We start from the raw sequence: 20647 nt of genomic DNA on the forward strand, positions 1-20647 counted from the left end.
CCTGCTGGGTGCCGTTGGTATTAAACCGCCCAAGGGGCCGCCCAGGTTGCCGTCCACCAACCTGTGTTCCAGCTCGTGCTTTTTTGTCATTTTTGTGGACGGAGCAATTGAAGGCAAAATAACTCCAACGGTCAAATTTTTTGCCGTTGGAGATGAATATGTTTTTTTTTTCTTTTTTAAACTCTATATATATACACTCATATTTCATACAATTTCATACGCACACATACACTCATATTTCATACAATTTCATCAAATCTATCTCAAATTATCAAACACTATATATATCAATATGAATCCAAATAAATCAAATTCCGATCCGGATATGAATTTGGTATTAACGATCTTGAATACCACAAATAATCGAGCGCTTAAAGATATCGCAAGACTTTGATCATTTAGATGAGTTAAACGATGAAGAAGAAGTTGAACCCATTCCAAGGGCACCGAGAAGATATTTATATAGAGATCGTGAAGGCCGTGCAAAAGCTTTATGGAATGATTATTTTTCCGACAACTGTACGTTTCCCGACGATTATTTTCGTAGACGTTATCGAATGCGCAAACCTTTGTTTCTTCGTATATGCCAAGGTATAATGAATTTTTCCCAAACTCCGATTCCTGAGTATTTTACTTATTTTCATCAAAGACGTGATGCTTGTGGGCTACTAGGTTTTACTATTATTCAAAAAGTAACATCAGCCATACGTCAACTAGCGTATGCTGCGACGGCCGTTCTTTTTGACGAGTATTTGCATACGGGTGAACAAACCGCATATGATTGTTTAAATAAATTTTGCAAATGTATTTTTCACTTGTACGCAACAGAGTATTTGAGAAAACCAACCGCACAAGATGTGCAACGTTCGACCACTAAACATGCTCAAATACATAGATTTCCGGGGATGTTAGGAAGCATCAATTGTATGCATTGGAGATGGAGAAATTGTCCGGCACGTTGGAAGGGTCATTATACACGAGGTGACCATGGTTACACGTCAATTATGCTTGAAGCGGTAGCGTCTTATGATGGATGGTTTTGGCACGCTTTCTTTGGTACTGCGGGATCAAATAATGATATCAATGTACTTAATCAATCTGATTTATTTAACGACTTCTTAGCCGGCGAGGCTCCACCGTGCACGTTTACGGTGAATGGGTGTACGTTTGATAAGGGTTATTATTTGGCGGATGGAATTTACCCGGAATGGTCCACGCTAGTTAAGTCGTTCAGAAATCCGATTGATCCAAAACAATCAAAGTTCAAGGTATCAAGAATCTGCAAGAAAAGATATTGAACGAGCATTTGGAATACTACAAGGTCGATGGACGATTGTGCAGCATCCGGCAAGACCATATTATATCCGAAAAATTAGAAGGATTATGTTAACATGTGTGATATTAAACAATATGATAACCGAGGACAACGGTCGTGCATTTTGTGGACTTGAAGAGAATTATCGTCTAATTCGACGTGCACGAGGAACATTCCAAGAAAGGGTTGACGCGCATATCCGGGCGGACGCGGAATTAAGAGATGTGGTCATTCATCGACTACTACGAGATATGCTAGTAGAACACGTTTATAATCTTCCACCTAATTATCGAATTCGACATGATCCAACGAGAAATCCAAACAATCAAGATGAGGCGGGACCTTCACACGTTAACGATGACGAAGACGAAGAATAATTATTAAGTTTTTATGTAATTTTATTTTGAATTCTATGTTTTAATTTTAATTATTTGTAATGTTTTTTTTTATTTATCAATGAAATTTTAGTTTTATGTTATTACATATTTACGGCTCTATTAAGCGAGTCAACAGTAAGCGTCGATTTATTGGCGGCTTGACTGTCGTTTATAGCCTAAATTGAACTCCAGGCATGCTTTCAAACCCATGAAAATTTGATACTACCATTTTCATGGAGTCTCTTTTGATTTAATTGCTTATTTTTCTTTTACTCACTTTTATAGTTTTTTTTTTCCTTGTATTATTTTTTCTTCTTTTGGCCGGAGGCCCCTTGGAAGCAATCTCTTTATCCGTCGGATAGAGAGAGGGAGGACTTTCTCGATTCTTGGAGTGTTTCACTCGGGGTGGAGAAATGACCTCTCTTTATCCAAAGATAGAGGTGCGATTGTCTACGTCTCACCTCCCCCATACCCAACGCATGTGGGATTGGGTATGTTGTTGTTGTTGTTGTTATTACATATTTATTATTTATATAATATTTATATATAAATTAATATTATTTTGGAAAAAATAAAAAAATTAAAAATTAAAAAAAAAGAAGGAAGGAGTGTCATGGTTGGGAGTGTTTAGTCCTGAGAAGGAAGTGGGAAAAAAGTGCTGATGTGGCGCTGATGACTAAGCTGGAGACATGTCTCCATTGGGAGCACTCTAACTATAGCTTTTTGAGAGACGTTTAAGAAATTATTATACGCATAGTCAAGGTTGAAAAAGACGCGGGACGGGGCCGAAACGGTAGTGACCTCAAAACGTCGCAACAGAAAAAACGGGGCCGAGACGGGGTCGAAACGGATGTTGACTAATGTTGACTTTCATATATATATAAATATATATTTACACATATTTTAGAGCTAAAAAATCTTCGTTGACAAGTTTATACCTATAATTGCTATTAGCGTTAATATAATACAAAATGGAATGCTAAACTAAGTCAATTTTGATTGATTTGACCGACTTTTGACCGATTTTAACAGGATCTCTGACTTTTGACCGGCGTTGACCCAATTTTTCCTGCATTTGACCTGACTTTTGACCGTTGACCGGCTTATAAGAAAACAGGACGGGGTCGAAACGGTTTAGTCACCAAAACGACGCAACGGGCGTCGCAACGGACGCAACGGACGCCGTTTACAACAGTGCGCATAGTTGATGGTACATATGTCATCTAACTTTTTTTTTTTTCTCTTTTTTTGAAAAGCAAGTTGATTATATATATAAATCAACAACAATTACAAGAAGATGACATATATGTCATCTAATTTTAGAACTTTTATTGCATAGTTGCGGTTTTAATGAACCATATTAACTTCTTCACGCTGTTTTTTTATATTAATTTTGACTAAAATATATAATTGGTTATACAATGATGGTTTTTATAGGTGGTTCCGAATATGGCGAAAGATCCGAATATGGACGTACTGATACAAATATCTCGAAAGTAACTCAATGGATCGAATGGTATGGGTGGTACATTGGATGGCATGCTTCGTTTGATTCTAAACAGCGTATGTATGTTATTATTACCACTTTGCTTTGGTACACTCGGAGGCTAAGGAATTGTGTTTTGTTTGCTTATTTATCGTTGAAGGGAAACTTGATTTTGACAACATTTGGCTCTTATCATTTAAATGGTTTTGTCACAAAGTTTAATGTGTCATGGAATATTTGGCTTATAAAGCTTTTGTAATTCACTTGTATTTCTGGTTTTTTTGGCATTCTTAGCTCTTGCTGTGTAGCCTTTATCAACAAAATTTCACTGTTAAAAAAATAGGTGGTTTCGATTTTGATTTTATCGTTTCTTAGATCTCTAATATTGATCATTTAATTGCAAGCAAATATAATGTATTTTTAAACAACTATTGAAATGTTGAAATGTTGTTATTGCATCATTCGATTTAGTAAGATCTAGTAAGATCGATATTGTAAATTTCTTTCTTAATTACGTAAACTCGCGGATTAAACTAGTGTTAAAGTAAAACGAAACATAATTCTACTATGTCTTAAGGTGCATATGATAATACTGAATGATTAAGCGTTGAATTGTTCATACTCTGAATAATTCAAAGACTCTAAATAACTGAATTACAATAACATGTTTGACAATTCTTGAACGAAGAATGTGAATGATACAAAATTACCTTATTAACCTCGATAAGAATAAAAACTACAATAGATTTCTTTAATAAGTGTTATGATATAATTTAAAAGGAACATCAACTCAAATTTAGGTGTTTAATGATTAAGAAAGAATTACACCTTTGAATGGTACAACACTGAATGTTGAACCATTCAGCACAATCTGTCATTCAAAGGTCAAAAACAGATGTATTGAATGATTAATGGTTCAGTATTCAACGTTGAACCATTAAATTTAAGAGATAAACAAACACACCGTTTTTCAAAATTATTACTTTTATTGGAGATATAGTTTTAAATTATATGTCCACTATAATATTCACAAATATCTTCTACTCACTAACTCCATTTGTTATGATAGATGGTATGAGTTGACGGTGTGAGTGTGAGTTATGTTCTTTTATGATTTAAAATGTTGTGTTAGATCACTTGTACGGGGAGCGGATATTTTTGGCGTGCTAGTGAGTGAAGTGAGGTAGTTGACGATGACATTTCAAATTTGATGGGAAAATGGAAAGTATTGAGATGACGTGTTAGGGTGAGGTGTGGTTATTAATATTTCTTATTCCTTTTTTAAAAGGATTATTTTATTTTATATTTTGTTTAGTCGTTTAAACGTTGCAACTGGTCTTATTGTGATGTGGGTTGAAGGCTTGAATGTTGGTGTGACATTTTACTTTTGTTTTTTTTTTTTTTTTTTTTTTGTAAATAATATGTTAATGATTATCCTTGTTAATGATAACTTTTAAATAATAAATTGAAAGAGATATGTAATTTTTTTGATAAATTTAGTAGATGATTTGGGGTTTTCGATTGTTTTTTGTTTTAACAGAATGTTAGAGCACCAGGTGTGGAACAAACAAACCCGGCGCCGGGATCCACATTTCCTGCAGGTGACGGTCGGACAACACCGACCCGGCGTCGGAGGTCCCGACGTCGTCTGCTCGACGTTGGCTGAAGTGAAGAAAGTGGGGCCCAAATTTAAAAATTTTAACGTTTGATGATGCTGTTGGTTTTTTTTATAACACATTTCTCTATCTCTATATAAATAAACACATACAATCTCATTTTACACACACTTTTTATACACAAAATTCTCTCTTTTCCATTATTTTATACAAATTCACAACAAAAAAAATGGCCAATCGTTGGTTGATCAACTTCGACGTCCATCACGACGGTGAGCTTTCCGATAACCGCTAGTATGTGTACGGCAGGTTCACAAAATCGTTCGAAGCTCCAGACGTTACCGGCTTCGATGTAGAACGCGTAGTAAGCTTTATACGCGATAGGGTAGATTGCGAAGCCGCCGACGTTTGGTATTGTGACGAGGTCACAGATTTGTTCAAGTAATTTCGATTCGAAGCCTTGTGGGAACGAATGGTCGTAAAGGCCAAATTGAAGAGCAAACGTATCACGTTGTACTGCAGGAATGTGTGGAGCCTTCCCGCTTCAAACGGTCGAGATGATGATACGTCTTCGCATGAATCGGGATCTCCCACTCGCTATGGTCGTTAAATTGTTGTTATTTTTAATAAGTAATTTTTAGGATTTAACTTTAGGTTTTTAATTGTAACCGTTTTACGACTTTTTTTTTAATAAAAGTGTATTTTAGGACTTTTAATGTATTTTGTAATTTAATATTTGTTCGTATTTTTATTAATTATATTTAATAATGTGTTAGAAATATATAAGAAAATTTATAAATAAAAAATTGGTGGACCCTATCTTCTCTCTACAAGACATTGAACTGACAATCTTTCTAATTCCCCTGTTTTTTCACCAATGTCAGTTTACAATGTCAGTTCAGTCAGCATTCAGTCATCAGCAAGACACTGAACTAACACTGAACTGACGCGTCACGACACCCTGTGCTCTTAGACCACACCCTATGGTTCATTACCCGTTCGTTACCCACACTTTACCCGTAGCCACCCGTAACTAACCATAGGCACCAATTAGTTACCCATGTCATAACCCGTCCTTAACCATAAGAACGTGTTAGATAACGTATGATTTCATTGCGAGGTATTGACCTCTATATGCGACATTTTTTAAAAAGGAAAACTGCATATATTATACATTACAAACCAAACCATTATTTTTGTTACAAGCTTTAGACAATAAAAAGATGATTATCGTTTAACGATAATCTTCGACTTACAAACTTTACAAATGATAATAACAACACGATTTCTAGCATATTTTACAACACACGTCCTCGGATATGCAGTTTTATTTTTGACACAAATATGAGTACGCATGATCCTGCTTAGATTCAACATAATGCAGCGGAAGCTTTAATTATCACCTGAGAATAAACATGTTTAAAAACGTCAACATAAAGTTGGTGAGATATAGGTTTAGTGCGCAGCAATATATATATATAGACCACAAGATTTCGTATATAAACATTTCAATAAAAATATTCTAAGTGGTTGAGCACTTGGTAACCATACTTAACATTTTTACGTCGCATATTCCCTTTAATATGAAATCTTACTACACCGTACCAAGTGTAGTCACAAAACGAAGTACTGTGCAACCGTTGAATACTGGTCGTCCAGTCCGGTTGGGGTTGTCAGGCCCGATAGATCTATCAACAGGATTCGCGTTTACAATACCGCTGTAAATATTAGTTACCAAGCTACAGGGAAGTATGCCAGTGGTACAACTCAACGTAGAACATATTTTTCAGTTACTTGTGTCCATATCGTAAAACATAAAATACATGTATTCTCATCCCGAAATATTTAGAGTTTAAAAGTGGGACTATATACTCACTCTTGTCTTGATGATATATATATTTTGACTCGGTCTTCCGGTTGATATCACGAACCTATCCATATATAATATATCAATATGTTTTCATTTTTAAACAAACGTTATAAATATATACTTGTTATACTTTTAATACTTTGAATAATTCCTTAGTCCGTAGTTAGCAGTCCGAGGTTAGCAATTCAATTTTAATGGTTCATTTTTAGATGTTTAATATACCCGCAATGAATAAATATAACCCCCAACGAAATAAATAAAACTCCCGTAAAACCCCATCATAAATGTATTGGTCGAGATTAATCTTGACCCATGGTACCGGTGTTGTCAAATGACGTGTTGCGTACATAAAGTACCGGTGTTGTCAAATGACGTGTTGCGTACAATCATGGGATCTTATGATTAATCTTCTCGTGTTGTTTACGGGTGATCCTGAACCATATAAAATTGAATTATAAGTACATATATATAAAATATCATGTTATCTTAGAAATATGTGATTTATATCATTTTTTCCAATTGATCCCGTAGTTGAAATGATCTAGGATAACCAATTTTGTTTCGGTCATAGTTTCTTCGTTACAAATCCGTTTTCGTTGATTCAAATTGCCATCTTCTTGGATCGAGTTCTTCTTTAAGACTATGAACTGTAAATACCTTGGTTTGTATTCAAAATCATACGGCATAAGTGAAACATTAGTGAAACATATGAAGTTAAACATTTTTGTTACAACAAAATCATTTAATGACCATTTTTCTAAAAATACTTATACTTTGAAAAACCAAGTTTTACCTTGTTAAATTAGTATATACATAAGTTATATTACAGGTCTTGAAGTATTTTAAAAGTTAAGTTAGAAGGATCTATTTAGTTTGCAAACAAGTTTGAAAACATTCAAACTATGTTCTTGTTGTTAAACTTTTGTACCACAAAATAAGATAGCTATATATATATGAATCGAATAAGGTTATGAACATAGATTCTACCTCAAGTTCCTTGGATAAGTTTGCTGTAAAAGAGGAGTAAGAAGCTAGAATCAAAAGGGTGATAGAAGTGGATGAAAGATTGGAAGTAAGTTGGTGTTCTTGGAGGGTTTTCTTGAAGTGTTTTTGTATGGTTTTTGTATGGTGTTTTAGTATGGTTTTTGAAGCTAGATCTTTATGGAACTTTGCTGGATTGTTATGGAGTTTAGAGAGTAAGAAAGAGTGTGTGTTTTTAGTTAAGAGATTGAAGTAAAAATGAATCAAAAATGATGATACATATATACTCCTAAAAATGTGATCTTTAAGGATAACATGACAAAATTTTAGTTTGTATTTTTGTAATTAGTCAAGTAATCATCCAAAAGTAATTACCTAGCTCTAAGGGCATGAATAATGGCTGGTTAGGTGGTGATTTTGATGTGTATTTACTATTAGTAAATACGTATAGAAGCTAGGTATGATACGAGTACTTATACACTAGATATACGTATAGAAATTTTGTGAAAAATGGAATGAGGATTCAAATATAGCTATCTTTTGTGAATACACTTATATGATTTTATGTATTTAAGTTCTTAAAAGTGATTAAATACATTACTTATACAATATATGTATAAACATTATATGTCTTAAGTATTTATGTCAAATAACGTTACGTATAGTTATCGTTTTGAAAACTTAAGTTAGTAGTTTCAAAATACACATATAACTTGTTGTTATTAATATAAAATGAGGTATTAAAACATTCCTTAATCATGTTAAATATGTATATATACATATATATACACAAACGTATAATTATCATATATTGTATGGTTCGTGATATCATCGGTCAAACTAGACGGTCAAACGTTGTGTAAAACTCTTTTCGGAAATATCAGTCTCGACAATTTGGATTGCTTATCATGTTGGCAAGGTTTAATTTATGTAAATATTAATCTTATAAGTATAGAATGATCGAAAAAGTGCGGGTCGTTACATTACCTCCCCGTTAAATAAATTTCGTCCCGAAATTTTAAAATTGTACCTATTTTGCGTTATCGAGAAACAAGTGCGGATACTTTCGTTTCATCTGATCCTCTCGTTCCCAAGTAAACTCAGGACCTCTTCTAGCATTCCAACGAACCTTAACAATCGGTATATTGCTCTGTTTGAGTTGTTTAACTTCACGGTCCATGATTTCGATTGGTTCTTCGACGAATTGTAGTTTCTCGTCGACATGGATTTCTTCAAGAGGAATGGTAAGGTCTTCCTTTGCAAGACACTTCTTAAGGTTCGAGACGTGAAAGGTATTATGTACTCCGGCGAGTTGTTGCGGTAACTCGAGTCGATAAGCTACCGGTCCAATGCGTTCGATGATCTTAAACGGGCCTACGTATCTTGGGTTCAGTTTACCCCTTTTGCCGAAACGTATTACACCTTTCCAAGGTGACACCTTTAGCATAACCATGTCCCCGACCTGAAACTCTAATGGTTTCCTTCGGACATCGGCGTAGCTCTTTTGGCGACTACGGGCTGTTTTCAATCTCTCCTTGATTTGTACTATCTTCTCGGTCGTTTCGTGTATGATCTCGGGACCAGTTAAATGTCGATCTCCTACTTCATTCCAACAGATAGGAGATCTACACTTCCTTCCATACAATGCTTCGAATGGTGCAGCTTTAATGCTCGCATGATAACTATTATTATACGAGAATTCTGCTAACGGTAAATACTTATCCCATCCGTTTCCAAAATCGATCACACATGCCCTGAGCATGTCTTCAAGAGTCTGAATTGTTCTTTCACTCTGCCCGTCGGTTTGCGGATGATATGCGGTACTCATATCCAGACGAGTTCCTAGTGCCTCCTGTAGTGATTGCCAGAACTTTGAGGTAAATCTACTATCACGATCAGATATAATGGAAATAGGTATTCCATGCCTTGAAACAACTTCCTTTATATACAATCGTAATAGTTTCTCCATTCTATCCGTTTCCTTTATAGGCAAGAAATGTGCAGACTTGGTGAGACGATCAACAATCACCCAAATGGTGTCGTAACCCCAGGCAGTCTTTGGTAACTTCGTGATGAAATCCATGGTAATACCATCCCATTTCCATTCTGGGATTTCTGGTTGTTGAAGTAACCCTGACGGCTTCTGGTGTTCTGCTTTGACCTTGGAACAAGTTAAACACTCCCCAACATATGTTGCTACGTCTGTCTTTAAATTAGGCCACCAATAACGTGTCTTAAGATCTTGATACATCTTTCCAACTCCAGGATGTATCGAGTATCTTGTCTTATGTGCCTCGTTCAATATCAACTTCCTTAATCCACCCAACTTCGGTACCCAAATACGATTTGCAAAATATCTAATTCCGTCTTCCCGTATAACGAGTTGCTTCTCATACTTCTTCATTATTTCATTCTTTATGTTTTCTTTATTGAGTGCTTCTTGTTGAACTTCTTTGATTTGTGAGTTGAGATTCATGCGAATTTTTATATTCATTGCTCGAACTCGAATTGGTTCTCGTTCCTTTCTGCTTAAAGCATCGGCCACCACGTTCGCCTTTCCGGGATGATAACGAATTTCACAATCATAGTCGTTTATCAGCTCGACCCACCTACGTTGCCTCATGTTCAGCTGTTTTTGATCGAAAATATGTTGAAGGCTTTTATGATCAGTAAACACAGTGAATTTAACCCCATACAAGTAGTGTCTCCACATCTTCAATGCAAACACGACTGCTCCCAATTCTAGATCATGCGTCGTATAATTTCGCTCGTGAATCTTCAATTGTCGGGATGCAAATGCAATAACTTTCTTCCGTTGCATAAGAACACAACCAAAACCTTGTCGCGAAGCGTCACAATATATTTCAAAATCATCGTTCCCTTCAGGTAACGATAAAATAGGCGCCGTAGTTAACTTCTTCTTCAATAATTGAAATGCGTTCTCCTGCTCCGAGGTCCATTCGTATTTCTTCCCTTTTTGCGTTAATGCTGTCAACGGCTTAGCTATTCGAGAAAAATCTTGAATAAACCTTCTATAATAACCGGCTAAACCCAAAAATTGGCGTATCTGCATTGGTGTCTTAGGAGTCTCCCATTTTTCAATGGCTTCAATTTTTGCTGGATCAACCTGAATTCCTTTGCTACTAACAACGTGGCCAAGAAATTGTACTTCTTTCAACCAGAAAGCACACTTAGAAAATTTAGCATAAAGTTGTTCTTTTCTCAACAACTCCAGTATCAACCTTAAATGCTCTTCATGCTCTTGCTCACTCTTGGAATAGATAAGAATATCATCAATGAAAACGATAACAAACTTATCTAAATACGGACTACAAACTCGATTCATGAGGTCCATGAATACAGCTGGCGCATTCGTCAATCCAAACGGCATAACCAAAAATTCGTAATGACCATAACGTGTCCGAAAAGCAGTTTTCGGAATGTCCTCTTCTTTGACGCGTAGTTGATGATAGCCCGATCTTAAGTCGATTTTCGAATAAATACATGATCCTTGCAGTTGATCAAATAAGTCATCAATTCTCGGTAGTGGATATCGATTCTTGATAGTTAACTTATTTAATTCACGATAGTCTATACACATCCTAAAAGATCCATCTTTCTTCTTAACAAACAAAATTGGAGCTCCCCACGGTGAAGTACTCGGTCGTATGAATCCACGGTCCAGTAATTCTTTTAACTGACTTTGAAGTTCTTTTAACTCGGACGGTGCAAGTCTATATGGAGCACGAGCCACTGGTGCAGCTCCTGGTACTAAATCTATTTGAAATTCTACCGATCTAAATGGAGGTAATCCCGGCAATTCTTCCGGAAAAACTTCGGGAACATCTCTTGCCACAGGCACATCATTGATGCACTTCTCTTCCTTTTCGACTTTATTAACATGTGCTAAAATAGCGTAACATCCCTTTTCTAAACACTTTTTGGCTTTCAAACAGCTAATGAGTTTTAGCTTTGAATCACCCTTCTCTCCGTAAATCATCACCGGCATTTTATCCTTACCAGGAATACGAATTGCCTTCTTGGCACAAACAACTTCCGCTCCTACTTTGGACATCCAGTCCATGCCGACTATTACATCAAAACTTCCTAATTCTACGGGTATCAAATCAATCTTAAATGTTTCTCCGGCTAAATTTATCTTACAATCACGACAAATTTTATCGGCTTTAATTAGTTTACCATTAGCTAACTCAATCATGTACTTAGCATCTAGAGGTAATGATGAACAATTCAATTTAGTGTAAAAATTTATACACACGTAACTTCTATCGGCGCCAGTATCAAATAAAATAGATGCTGATAAGTTATTAATGGTAAACGTACCCGTAACAAGCTCCGGGTCTTCTCGTGCCTCTCTAGCATTAATAACAAACGCTCTTCCACGTGCAGGTCCGCCATTCTGATTCGGGCACTGACTCTTATAGTGACCTTGTTTTCCACAACCAAAACAAGTAATGGTAGCCAAAGCAGTTCTATTTGCGTTGGTGGCAGGAGTCTTGTTGCCATTTGTAACGAGAGCCTTACAATCTTCCGCAAGATGTCCCTGTCGATTGCAATTGGTGCACAACACACTACAGTAACCAAAGTGATGTTTGTGGCAACGGTTGCATAAAGGACTTTGTCCTTTATAACCAAAACCTGAACCACTACTCGCACCTTTTGTGGTTTCTTGTTTCTTATAAGGTTGTTGTTGGTTACCTCGATCATAACTTCCATTCCACTTTTTCTTGTTTCCCAATACCTTCACCTCAGTATTGAATGCTTTCTTGTCCAAAATGACCTGATCCATTAGCTCGTTCGCCATGGTTATAGCTTCATGAATTGTCTTAGGTTTCGATGCTGTAACATTTGCCTTGACCTTTTTGGGCAAACCAGCTTTGTACATTTCAATCTTCCGTTCTTCGGTTGGAACCAATTCAGGACATAGCAAAACTAATTCCATGAATCGCTGGTTGTAGTTGGTGATTTCAGTACCAACCACCTTCAAACTTCGTAACTCATCTTCTAACTTAATAACCTCATTCCTTGGACAATACTCGGTGATTATCATTGCTTTGAATTCTTCCCATGGAGTATCATAAGCTACATCTCCTCCTACCGCCTTCACATAATTCTTCCACCATGTGAGTGCACTATCTTGTAAAGTGCACGATGCAAACTTGGTCATGTCTTTTTCATCACAACCGCTGATTTTGAACACCGTCTCCATCTTTTCTATCCATCGGGTTAAACCGATAGGTCCTTCCGTTCCACTGAATGATGATGGCTTGCAAGCTTGGAACGTCTTGTAGGAGCATCCTACACGAGGATTTGGATTAACTGCAGCAGCTCTTGCAGCCTCAACCCATAACATTCTGTCGTTCACTCGCTGGTTGATGAGTTCCTCGAGTTCTTGTTCCGTCATTCGATTCAATCGCGCCATTTCCTAATGAAAGAAAATAATTATTCACATGGATTATTATAGATGTAGTGTGTATTTATAGTACATTATAGCTTATTAATAATATGAACTAGGTATTATTATAAAAGCCTTTTCTTCTTATTAGCGTTTTATAATTATATCTTGGGTAGTACCTACCCGTTAATGTTCATACTTAATAGCTTAGTACAGAATCAATTACTACAATCTAAATAATACTTAACCATGGAAAATTATTGCATTTCATACTTCAATATTTTACATATGCTTATCTTACATCGAACATTAAGCAAACCACACTATTAATATTATACAAAACATTATTCGGTTCCATGGTTTGACACAGCAGCGCATCGTTTGATCTATTTTCTAGGACGTTTAGACACAAAGATTTGCTTAACGCTTATCCTAACTGTCTGCCTATATTTTGGCTGTGGGACTGAAGAACTGGATGCCGGGACAGAACGAATAGGAATAGCGGGGATAGGGGTGGTAGTGTTGAGTGGAATTGGTGCCACATCATTCTCATTAAACTCGGGATTTGGATTTTCTAATTCATTAGCCTTTCGTTTCTTTCCTAGTTCGAACTCGTCTTTTGTAATTTCCTGTATTTCTTCCTCGGGTTCACTTTCCTCCTCGGGTTCACTTTCCTCCTCGGGTTCACTTTCCTCCTCGGGTTCACTTTCCTCCTCGGGTTCACTTTCCGGAATTTGTGAGTCTTCCCCAAGGATATCATTTTCGTCATCGGACAGGTTAATGACTGGAACGCCATCTGAAGATTCTGATTCGGAGTCGTTGATTGTGATAACAATTTTTGAGCTCGACATCTATCACACAACAACTAACCCATTAGTACTTATATAATATTTACATATAAATTTTAACCAACAGTGATAAGCAATGTTTTTTTTTTTTTAAATCAGACCCGGTCAAAGTCCAGACTTACTAATGTATCCTAACGGCTTCTCGGTTAGACACACTAATGCAGACCTGGTTCGCTAAGACCAACGCTCTGATACCACATGTCATAACCCGTCCTTAACCATAAGAACGTGTTAGATAACGTATGATTTCATTGCGAGGTATTGACCTCTATATGCGACATTTTTTAAAAAGGAAAACTGCATATATTATACATTACAAACCAAACCATTATTTTTGTTACAAGCTTTAGACAATAAAAAGATGATTATCGTTTAACGATAATCTTCGACTTACAAACTTTACAAATGATAATAACAACACGATTTCTAGCATATTTTACAACACACGTCCTCGGATATGCAGTTTTATTTTTGACACAAATATGAGTACGCATGATCCTGCTTAGATTCAACATAATGCAGCGGAAGCTTTAATTATCACCTGAGAATAAACATGTTTAAAAACGTCAACATAAAGTTGGTGAGATATAGGTTTAGTGCGCAGCAATATATATATATAGACCACAAGATTTCGTATATAAACATTTCAATAAAAATATTCTAAGTGGTTGAGCACTTGGTAACCATACTTAACATTTTTACGTCGCATATTCCCTTTAATATGAAATCTTACTACACCGTACCAAGTGTAGTCACAAAACGAAGTACTGTGCAACCGTTGAATACTGGTCGTCCAGTCCGGTTGGGGTTGTCAGGCCCGATAGATCTATCAACAGGATTCGCGTTTACAATACCGCTGTAAATATTAGTTACCAAGCTACAGGGAAGTATGCCAGTGGTACAACTCAACGTAGAACATATTTTTCAGTTACTTGTGTCCATATCGTAAAACATAAAATACATGTATTCTCATCCCGAAATATTTAGAGTTTAAAAGTGGGACTATATACTCACTCTTGTCTTGATGATATATATATTTTGACTCGGTCTTCCGGTTGATATCACGAACCTATCCATATATAATATATCAATATGTTTTCATTTTTAAACAAACGTTATAAATATATACTTGTTATACTTTTAATACTTTGAATAATTCCTTAGTCCGTAGTTAGCAGTCCGAGGTTAGCAATTCAATTTTAATGGTTCATTTTTAGATGTTTAATATACCCGCAATGAATAAATATAACCCCCAACGAAATAAATAAAACTCCCGTAAAACCCCATCATAAATGTATTGGTCGAGATTAATCTTGACCCATGGTACCGGTGTTGTCAAATGACGTGTTGCGTACATAAAGTACCGGTGTTGTCAAATGACGTGTTGCGTACAATCATGGGATCTTATGATTAATCTTCTCGTGTTGTTTACGGGTGATCCTGAACCATATAAAATTGAATTATAAGTACATATATATAAAATATCATGTTATCTTAGAAATATGTGATTTATATCATTTTTTCCAATTGATCCCGTAGTTGAAATGATCTAGGATAACCAATTTTGTTTCGGTCATAGTTTCTTCGTTACAAATCCGTTTTCGTTGATTCAAATTGCCATCTTCTTGGATCGAGTTCTTCTTTAAGACTATGAACTGTAAATACCTTGGTTTGTATTCAAAATCATACGGCATAAGTGAAACATTAGTGAAACATATGAAGTTAAACATTTTTGTTACAACAAAATCATTTAATGACCATTTTTCTAAAAATACTTATACTTTGAAAAACCAAGTTTTACCTTGTTAAATTAGTATATACATAAGTTATATTACAGGTCTTGAAGTATTTTAAAAGTTAAGTTAGAAGGATCTATTTAGTTTGCAAACAAGTTTGAAAACATTCAAACTATGTTCTTGTTGTTAAACTTTTGTACCACAAAATAAGATAGCTATATATATATGAATCGAATAAGGTTATGAACATAGATTCTACCTCAAGTTCCTTGGATAAGTTTGCTGTAAAAGAGGAGTAAGAAGCTAGAATCAAAAGGGTGATAGAAGTGGATGAAAGATTGGAAGTAAGTTGGTGTTCTTGGAGGGTTTTCTTGAAGTGTTTTTGTATGGTTTTTGTATGGTGTTTTAGTATGGTTTTTGAAGCTAGATCTTTATGGAACTTTGCTGGATTGTTATGGAGTTTAGAGAGTAAGAAAGAGTGTGTGTTTTTAGTTAAGAGATTGAAGTAAAAATGAATCAAAAATGATGATACATATATACTCCTAAAAATGTGATCTTTAAGGATAACATGACAAAATTTTAGTTTGTATTTTTGTAATTAGTCAAGTAATCATCCAAAAGTAATTACCTAGCTCTAAGGGCATGAATAATGGCTGGTTAGGTGGTGATTTTGATGTGTATTTACTATTAGTAAATACGTATAGAAGCTAGGTATGATACGAGTACTTATACACTAGATATACGTATAGAAATTTTGTGAAAAATGGAATGAGGATTCAAATATAGCTATCTTTTGTGAATACACTTATATGATTTTATGTATTTAAGTTCTTAAAAGTGATTAAATACATTACTTATACAATATATGTATAAACATTATATGTCTTAAGTATTTATGTCAAATAACGTTACGTATAGTTATCGTTTTGAAAACTTAAGTTAGTAGTTTCAAAATACACATATAACTTGTTGTTATTAATATAAAATGAGGTATTAAAACATTCCTTAATCATGTTAAATATGTATATATACATATATATACACAAACGTATAATTATCATATATTGTATGGTTCGTGATATCATCGGTCAAACTAGACGGTCAAACGTTGTGTAAAACTCTTTTCGGAAATATCAGTCTCGACAATTTGGATTGCTTATCATGTTGGCAAGGTTTAATTTATGTAAATATTAATCTTATAAGTATAGAATGATCGAAAAAGTGCGGGTCGTTACAACCCGCTTTAGTTATCCGCTTTCACCATAGATTTAACGGAAAAGTTATAGGAATTGTGGGTTCCAGTGGCTTTTTATTGTTGGACTTAATGCTTTATTGCTTGTACGTTGTATATTAAGAGGAGTATTGTTTTAGCCATGATAGAGAGTGTTTAGTTATGAGTTAGTTATAGGATATTGGTGTTGATGTGGCGCTGATGTGGAAGGTTAAGATGATGAATAGTTTAGTTACGATAGGAAGTGGCCTTAGGAGTCACTGACTGGGCCCTAGGGGGTGTCACCCACCCGATTATATTCGTGGCACGTGTCGGAGGGAACCGCATTGGGGAAAACCCCCCTTTGAGGATCGAAAATGCGCCGAGTTCCACCAAATACTTAGATTAATTAGAGTACCATTCGGGCGATGCCTAGTTGGTGGTATTTTAATTGTTGATTAAGCTTAAACAGGTTTTTAAGAGAAAAATTGGAATAAATATAAAATTTTGTTTAATAAAATTAGTAGATATATGTTAGTATTTATAGGTAAAAAAGATTGTGTTGTAGGGGTTTTGTGGCTCGGTCGACGCACGTTTCTCCGTGTTTTTGTTTTTGTTCATACTTTTCTTGTAGGGTTTAAAAAACATAGGTCAAATTTATCTTTTATAGGGTTTAAAAATGAGGAGCCGTAATCGTAATTAGAGAAATATTCAAATGAAACCAAGTTTTAAGTTGAGATTCAAGGGACCAACCAGAGTGCGACACGTGGCGCGATAATTGGAAGAAAAAAAAATTCAAAAACAAAATTTTTTTTCAAATTTTCTTTTTTAATTTTTTTCGATTTCTTTTTTTGTTTTTACGAAATGTTTTTTTAATCACATGTGATTGAATTGACATGCAGTAAATCACATGTGATTCTGCATGCCAATCACATGTGATTGTAAAATCCACTTATATGTGATTCTGCATGTCAAATCTAATAACATGTGATTGAAAAATTTTTATTTAGTAAAATGTCGAATTTCAGTAAATTTGTGCTAAAATCTTTAAACACCAAGTTTTTGATCAAAACTTGATCAAATCACCGAATTAAAGTCTGAGATTTTGAAGATATAGTCATGAAACGCTAACAAACTTAATGAAATCACCGAATTAAAGTCTATTTCCTGTTAAAAAAATTTTAGAAAAAAAAAATTTGAATTTTTTTTTTCAATCACATGTGATTGGATTTGTCATGCAGAATCACATGTGATTGTGTTTTACAATCACATGTGATTGAATTTGATAATCACATGTGATTGAATTTGACATGCTAAATTAAAGAAAAAAATTTTAAAAAAAATTTTGAAATTTTTTTTTGAAAAAATAAAAATTTTTAAAAAAAAAATTTCAAGAATTTTTTTTCAACAAAAAAAAAATTTGATTTTTTTTTCAATCACATGTGATTGTCGCGCCACATGTCGCACTCTGATTGGTTCGTTGGATTTCAAGTAAATTATTGGATTCAAGGGATTACAACTCGCCGTAATTAAATGAATTACAATTGAGTGAAATTTTGTTGTACCCTTTTTTTTTTATTGAAAACAAGTTTATAAAATGTTTTATAGAATGGCTTTTATAAGAAATTAATTAGTTTTTTTAATTATTAATAATTTTTTAATTCAATTAAGTGAATTGTTTTAATTAATTTATATAAATATAAATAATTTAATTTTTAAAAATGTAATAAAAAAAACTGATTAACACTCTCACTATCTCATGCCCTTAACTTTTTTAGACTCGGCCAGTTAGTGGTGACTGTCAAGTGACTTAGGTAATTACTTCTTATGCTCTAACACCCTTAAAGCCGCAATACACCAACTAAATCCAACTTAATTTCCCTGATACTTTAATAAAATTATCCCGTTCCGTGATAAATTTCCAAGCATTCCTTAAAATATATTAAATTTTATAGGAATTTGAATAATCCTTTCTTTTAAACATTCAAATGAAAATATAAGACTTCTTTCGTTCCATATTGATCGTCCAGTATTTCTTTTTGAGTTTTCTCAAATTAATAGTCAATTTTCTATAAATAAATAAGAATAACAAGGTAGATTTTCTTTATGCTTTTAACTTTTGCATATACGACAAAAAATAGGTAAAGCGTAATGAGTAAACTGTAAAATAAAAAAAACATACAGTGTAATAATGAGATTTTTTAAACTTTATTTTTTTTATCTGTAAATTATTAATATGGGAATGGGAATGGGAATGGGAATGGGAATGGGAATGTCGGAGTGCCTTTTGTAGGAAATTGATGTATAAAAGTTGAATTATAGCTTTTAATGGAATTTTCTAAATATGTTATGATTGTCCATCTCAAGAAATAAATGGAAAATGAAACTTGTAGCAAAACTGTACTGGTCAACTTGGCGTATGTTCATACGAGTCACATCTGACGCGGAAGTCTTTGCGTGTTCCCTCTTATCACATACGCATCATGTTTCATGCCTAAAGTTATTCTGGAGCACAATAATAAATAATAAATAATAAATTTATCATCATTTTTGAAAGATTTAAGAAAAAATTACATGGATAGTCCCTGTGTTTTACACAATATTACATCTGTAATCCTTGTATTTCATTTTTGACCTTTTTAATCCTTGTGATTTACATTTTTTAAACGGATAGTCCTTAGCTCAAACAGACGTTTAGATCTAACGTCAAGTGACCACACGTGATAAACACGTGAGGTTATATTTGTCTTTCACCTTCTCAACTGGTGTAAACCCCTTTATATATCCTTTTTCCCCAACCCAATCGTTCATATTACTACCGTCATTTTCCCTAAATCAATTCAAAATCAGTCAAACGATTCAAACCCTAATTCGCCATGGTACAATGTGATTGTGGTCGTGAAGCAATAATTCGGACATCCTGAACTCGGAGGAACCCTGGTCGTCGTTTTTATGGATGCCCACTAAAGGTATTGTAACCCTAAGTCTTTAATAATTGATTTAAGTGATTAATTGTGAAAGTTGTTTATTTTTTAATAATATTTGTTCGCAGAATTCCAGTTGCAGGTTTATTGATTGGTACGATCCTCCAATGTGTGCTAGATCAGTTGCCATTATACCTGGTTTGTTGGAGGCCATAAATAGGGCTGAAGCAGGGATGAATGCAGCGAAAACTGAAGTTAAGATCTACAAATGGTTGCTTGTTGTTGTCTGTGTTTGGTTTGCTTTGTCTAAGTTTGGTAATTAGGGGTGATCAATGTAATGTATGGTAGTAGTTGTCTTATGTTGTCTTTTGGTAATTGTATTAGATGTTATCTTTTGGTAATTGTCTTAGATGTTGTATTTTGTTTCAATGTAATGGTTGATCAATGTAAGATGTGTACTCTTTGTTTCTATCAATGAAGAGATATTATGGTTTACAATCAGTTTTGGCTTACAAGTTACATGTTACACAAAGACATTCATTACCATAATAAGTACCAAAATAAGTACCAAAAGCATTAACTTAGATGTTGTATTTACCAGAATAAGTACCAAAAGAGATTCATTCTTCATTACATAGTACCAAAAGACATTCATTACAACCATTGTTTCATTACGAACCATTGTACCAAAAGACATAGAACCAAATTTACATTACATCAACCATTGTACCAAACGACTTGGACCAAATTTACACTACATCACCCATTGTACCAAAAGACATTAACATTACATCAGAACTACCAAGTTATCATTCAAAAGACATAAACTAAAATACATTCACTACCATTGAAAAGAGATTAACAAAAG

The 20647-nt window shown here is 34.5% G+C and overlaps 1 protein-coding gene across 1 annotated transcript; it reads left to right on the plus strand.

Moving 5' to 3' along the window:
- Window positions 1-596: 596 nt before the first annotated feature.
- Window positions 597-20102, plus strand: LOC139902273 (uncharacterized). The gene is made up of 2 exons (XM_071884914.1): window positions 597-1268; window positions 19908-20102. The coding sequence occupies exons 1-2, from the start codon at window positions 597-599 to the stop codon at window positions 20100-20102; spliced, it is 867 nt and encodes a 288-aa protein (XP_071741015.1).
- The last annotated feature ends 545 nt before the right edge of the window (window positions 20103-20647 follow it).

The sequence above is a fragment of the Rutidosis leptorrhynchoides genome, chromosome 3, assembly GCF_046630445.1.
Source record: "Rutidosis leptorrhynchoides isolate AG116_Rl617_1_P2 chromosome 3, CSIRO_AGI_Rlap_v1, whole genome shotgun sequence".
NCBI lineage: Eukaryota > Viridiplantae > Streptophyta > Magnoliopsida > Asterales > Asteraceae > Rutidosis > Rutidosis leptorrhynchoides.

Excerpts from the sequence above, each read along its gene's own strand:
- LOC139902273 (XM_071884914.1), top strand. The coding sequence starts at position 597 with ATGAATTTTTCCCAAACTCCGATTCCTGAGTATTTTACTTATTTTCAT. Across the intron at positions 1,269-19,907 it reads CAAAACAATCAAAGTTCAAG|AATTCCAGTTGCAGGTTTAT; the intron begins GTATCAAGAATC and ends ATTTGTTCGCAG.